General features: G+C 43.0%; 1 protein-coding gene across 1 annotated transcript in view; it reads right to left on the reverse strand.

Moving 5' to 3' along the window:
• The window catches only part of LOC125484076 (WD repeat-containing protein 64-like), a 143,223-nt gene that overhangs the window by 86,463 nt on the left and 50,760 nt on the right, over positions 1 to 6,000 (reverse strand). The window contains exons 10-11 of the mRNA XM_048601346.1: positions 4,230 to 4,353; positions 388 to 536 (exon numbers count right to left, since the gene is read on the reverse strand). Of these exons, the coding sequence (XP_048457303.1) occupies positions 388 to 536; positions 4,230 to 4,353 (273 nt within the window). The remainder of the gene's footprint in view (positions 1 to 387; positions 537 to 4,229; positions 4,354 to 6,000) is intronic.

Genomic DNA, 6,000 nt, shown 5'->3' on the forward strand with positions numbered 1-6,000 from the left:
TTATTTTAGATTTCCAGCATCTGCAGTATTTTGCTTTTATTTGACGAAAGAGATAGGACAATCCTAGTATTATGGGCTCTAGTCCTTCGAATCATGACATTTGGGCCAGAAATTGGCCTGCTGCTATAGACCTAAATGCTTACCAAAGGACAAAAGGACCTAAATAGTTTTTTTTTAAGTACTTTTGAAACAAGATGAATCTATTCACCTCATTAATGTCATACAGGTCTGCAGGATCCCACTGAAGGAGATGCGGGAGCTCTTCATAATGACAGGAATAGAAAGATAGAACTAATGAATAAACAGCAATGCTGGCATCATGAAGAGTGACACATCAATAGTGGCAGGTGAGTGACACTTCATGCAAATTTTTACATACACACTTACCATAAGTACAGATTTACTGCAAATGGAGGCCAACTTGCTATTCATTTTGCTATAGGCCAGAACATTGATAGATTTTTCATGAGATTGGGGAACCAGCATACTGTCCTGTACAGCAGACATGAGAGGTACAAGTTCTATTTTGTTGGAACCTGCATAATCAAGCAAACACGTGTATTAATTTACATGAACTTGCTATCGTTTGTATAAAAACAGTGGATTAGTTTATTTTTAGTGATTGTCTCCTTCTATCCTGATGGTATTAGCCAATTGGTAATGGAGTGGGCTCTTACAGATATATAACACAGTATGGAGCTGAGGAATAGAGCAGGCCAGGCAGCATTAGAGGAGCAGGAAAGCTGACGTTTCGCATCGGGACCCTTCTTCAGAAAATGAGTTCCTCCAGCGCCACACTGTGTTATCTCTGACTCCAGAATCCGCAGTTCTTACTATATCTTATATGGATCTGATATATCTCTGATATATGGAGTCTTCCAGTGTGTCATCCAATGTGTGTGGAAGTGGAAATACAGCCGAGGCAATTATCGCCTATGGTCAATCCAAATACATAATATTTTTCTGGAGAAAGTTGGCCTAGGTCAAGATGAATGGTAGGGCAAATCTCCAAGAGAAGAAACTGGTCAGGATAAGGTGCCAATAAGTATGGTTAGAAGGATTGTAAGACTTTAATTTAAGATCTTGGAGCAATTATATGGGCAATAAGTCATGGAGAAGAATGGGAACTGGTGGAGAGACAAGAAAAATAATTTTTAAAATGTTTAAAATAGTGGTTAAACTACGTGGACAGAAATGGTTGTTGGAAATACAGCTGCTTTGCTTATTTTATGGAAAAGAAATAAGGACTTGACTGGTCTATGGTGCCTACATGATCAGCACATAGTCCACACTTAGTATCAATCAAAGATTAGGATTTTAATTTTTCACAATTAGACATGTCCTAAGACTTTCACATATACAAAACTTTTAAAAGTTTGGATAGTTACAACTACACATGCGTCATGAAATATAATCACTTAATACATTTTAATTATCTAATAGTACACAACTTGAACATTGTAAAGATGTTGAGAGAAAACAGAGTTAACGTTTTGGGTCCAGTGACCCTTCTTCAAAATTCCAGTTCTGAAGACGGGTCACCGGACCCAAAATGTTAACTTGGTTTTCTCTCCATAGGTGCTGCCAGACCTGCTAAGGTTTTCCAGCAATTTCTATTTTTATTTGCATCTGCAGTTCTTTGTTTTATTTTCCTGCAAGTATGTTCCTAAGTTGATGCTTGATGTCCTAAGTTTGATAAGCAAGCAGCCTTATAACTGTCTCAAACTGAACTACTCGACACTAGGAGATAGTAAGAACTGCAGATGTTGGAGTCAGAGATAACATAGTGTGGAGGTGGAGGAGCACAACGGGCCAGGCAGCATCAGAGGAGCAGGAAAGTTGACATTTTGGGTCGGGACCCTTCTTCAGAAAACCTTTTTTCCAGACCCAAAATGTCAAATTTCCTGCTCCTCTGATGCTGCCTGGCCTGCTATGTTCCTCCAGCTCCACATTGTGTTATCTCTGACTCCAGCATCGGCAGTTCTTATTATCTCTGATGAGTTATAACCCCAGCAACAGCATGGTCAATACTTTTTGCAATGTTATCACTCCTTCTTAGTTTAAATATTCCATGCAACTATTTCTACAACCTACAGATTCCATATACTTATTTTACTGCTTTACAAACAAATTTTCCTACTCTTGAGTGGTTTTGAATGTAAAGCATCAACTATCCCCACTCCTTTGATGTCTTAATATTAAATGGACCTTCCCAGTCTACATACATTATACCACTTGAAGACAACAAAATTGATTTCCAACCTATTCCTTTACCACTGGACAGGAGCTCTGGTACTTTCTGCTCTGAACATCAAAAGCCCTACCTTGTGGAACAGCATAGCACAAAGAGAAGAGGGGCTAAACTGAAACATAGATAGTAGGAACTGCAGATACTGGAGAATCCGAGACAACAAGGTGCGGGGCTGGATGAACACAGCAGGCCAAGCAGCATCATAGGAGCAGAATGGCTGACGTTTCGGGCCGAGACCCTTCATCAGAAAAGGGGGAGGTGAAGGGGGTTCTGAAATAAATAGGGAGAGAGTGGGAGGCAGATAGAAGATGGATAGAGGAGAGGATAGGTGGAGAGGAAACAAACAGGTCGAAGAGGCGGGGCTGGGGCCGGTAAAGGTGAGTGTAGGTGGGGAGTTAGGGAGGGGATAGGTCAGTCCAGGGAGGACGGACAGGTCAAGGGGGCAGGATGAGGCTATTCGGTAGGAGATGGGGGTGCGGCTTGAGGTGGGAGGAGGGGATAGTGGGAGGAAGAACAGGTTAGGGAGGCGGGGATGAGCTGGACTGGTTTTGGGATGCAGTAGGGGGAGGGGAGATTTTGAAGCTTGTGAAATCATGTTTGCTTTGCTTCCTGAGGAGGAAGTTTGAAACTAGAAGGTATAGTGGGGTCTAAATATCTTTGGGGATGGGGGTAAGATGGGGACGATTAAATAAACTTCTGTCCAGAGTCAGCATTTGGACCCTAAAGGTCTTCTGGTCAGGAGGAACACAGGAATGACACAGTGCCATACTTCTCGAAGAACCCCTATACATAGTGCGTAGCAGGTGGTAGTTGCTGCACAAGTTTAACTTTTCTTTTTAAATTCCTTTCAAAGAAGACTATTTGGTCAAAGCACTATATTATGATTATCTAGCCCTGCCACCTTTGTGTGAATCTCTATTCATTAAGCTTATGAATTTAGCAATTTATGCAGTTGAATTCAGCTGTAATCTCATTGTGTATGTCCAAATGAATGATGGGATCACCCAGCTCTCACAAAGATTTGGCCTTCAATGGAATGACAGCCAACACTGATCCTTTACATTTTTTTTGATATGTAGATGATAGGTTTGCGATATTTGAACCCGCAGGCGCATGTAAGAATTTCCTTACACATCTTCATGCTCTCCCATCCCTTGATATGCTAGATGAGAAATCAACAAGGAGAAGGTCTCTACTACTGTCTATCATAAGCCAAATTTCATTGCTCAGTATACAAACTGGGATACCGATAGTTCCACACATTGTAAGATTGCACTTATCCATCAATGTTCCCTTTGAGATGTTTACTGTTCCAATGTTCTGTGCATGGTGATTGGCACCAACACACCAATCGCAGCATTGACTTCTGACTTTGGAAATCACTGCCATGCACTGACCTAACAGGCCAAGACAGCCAGGATGGAAGTTAGATGGAATCCTGTCTGGGAAGTACATGTTTGTAATATGCAACTTGGTAAATGAATAAAGAAGTGTGTAATGATTGTTTTGCAGTTCTATCCTGCATCAACTCACTTTCTGGAGAATAGCAATTCATACCAATTTGCATTCAGCAAATGCAGAGTTTCTTCTTGAAAAGAAACTAGAGGGATAATTTGCATTCCTTCAAAGATGCTTGCATGCTGCAAGTTTATATTGATCATTAAGGCACCAAAGCTGATCTTTCAAACTGATAATCCATTTTAATGGCAGGACAATCAAATGCATTTCAAGCAGTTGAAGTTCCCTACAAATAGTGTCAGGTTAGAAACTTGTTCCTGAATAAAACATCATTTGCCTCAAATAATTTCCCTTCTACGAGAAGACTAATTCCTAACTACGATTTTAGCTTTGAGGCAAGAACTATGCACTGAGGAACGTGTAACCATTATTTCTAACTGAACACGAACTGAAGTAGCCGGAAAAATTCAACTGTCATATTGATCATCTGTGATTAATTTTTGATAGCTTGGCAACCTACCAGTAATTAATCTCTTATTTTTAGCATCAAAGATCATTATGTTGATATGCCGATCTCCTTTACGTTCTCCAGTTGTGAAGACCTGCAGCACAGCAAGTGTCTGAACATCCCAGACCCTGAACATCTTTGAGGAGGAGAAAAGGAAGCCAACATCTGTTACATTTCCAATTTATTTTGGGGTTGTATTCTTATACAAATAAAGTGCAAAAATAAAGTCTAATTTTAAATGTTATTATTAGAGCGCTGTGGTTCATTACAAACTCGGTAAGGTGAATGCAGTACCATATTGCCAGTAGTGAATAGTTTTAAAATATATATAGGGACCAAGCTGAGCTTCAAGTCTTTAGGTATTAAAGGTGCATGTTTCTTGAGGCCTACAGCTTCTAAATCCAAAAATAAATACAGCAGAGCGGTGATGCATAAAAATATTTAATCTGAAGATATTCACCCTCTACAATTGGTTCTGTTCAGCAGAAAAGAAAATAATACAAAAGGGGCTGCTTGCATTTCTAAATCAATTTAGTGACACAATCTGGGACTCCCTTGGTATCACAATAACTTTGTTAACCGAGGGTCTATCTGGCAATTTTCCGACCAATCTGCATGTTAATTCAGGTACCCGCATGGGCCCAAGCTACGCCTGCCTCGTTGTAGGTTACGTGGAACAATCTCTCTTCCGTAACCACACTGGCCCTAAACGCCACCTCTTCCTCCGTTACATTGATGACTGTATCGGCGCCGCCTCGTGGTCCCATGAGGAGCTCGAACAGTTCATCCACTTTACCAACACCTTCCACCCCAACCTTAAGTTTACCTGGACCATCTCTAATACCTCTCTGTCTCCATCTCGGGCAACCACCTAGAAACCGATATTCATTTCAAGCCCACCGACTCCCACAGCTACCTAGAATACTCCTCCTCCCACCCACCTTCCTGCAAAAATGCTATCCCCTATTCCCAATTCCTTCGCCTCCGCCGCATCTGCTCCCAGGATGAGGCATTCCACTCCCGTACATCTCAGATGTCCTTGTTTTTCAAGGACCGTAACTTCCCCCCCTCAGTGATCGAGAACACCCTCAACCGTGTCTCCCACATTTCCCGCAACTCATCCCTCACACCCCGTCCACGCAATAAGAACCAAAAAAGAATCCCCCTCGTCCTCACATACCACCCCACCAACCTCCGGATCCAACGCATCATCCTCCGACACTTCCGCCATCTGCAATCCGACCCCACCACCAAAGACATCTTTCCCTCCCCACCCTTATCTGCTTTCCGGAGGGACCACTCTCTCCGTGACTCCCTTGTCCGCTCCACACTCCCCTCCAGCCCCACCACACCCGGCACTTTTCCCTGCAACCGTAGGAAGTGCTACACCTGCCCCCATACCTCCTCCCTCACCCCCATCCCAGGCCTCAAGAAGACTTTCCACATCAAGCAGGTGTTCACCTGCACATCTGCCAATGTGGTATACTGCATCCGCTGTACCCGTTGTGGCCTCCTCTACATCGGGGAAACCAAGCGGAGGCTTGGGGACCGCTTTGCAGAACACCTACGCTCTGTTCGCAATAAACAACTGCACCTCCCAGTCGCGAACCATTTCAACTCCCCCTCCCATTCCTCAGACGACATGTCCATCCTGGGCCTCCTGCAGTGCCACAACGATGCCACCCGAAGGTTGCAGGAACAGCAACTCATATTCCGCTTGGGAACCCTGCAGCCCAATGGTATCAATGTGGATTTCACAAGCTTCCAAATCTCCCCTCCCCCT

This window comes from Rhincodon typus, chromosome 9, assembly GCF_021869965.1.
Source record: "Rhincodon typus isolate 14 chromosome 9, sRhiTyp1.1, whole genome shotgun sequence".
NCBI lineage: Eukaryota > Metazoa > Chordata > Chondrichthyes > Orectolobiformes > Rhincodontidae > Rhincodon > Rhincodon typus.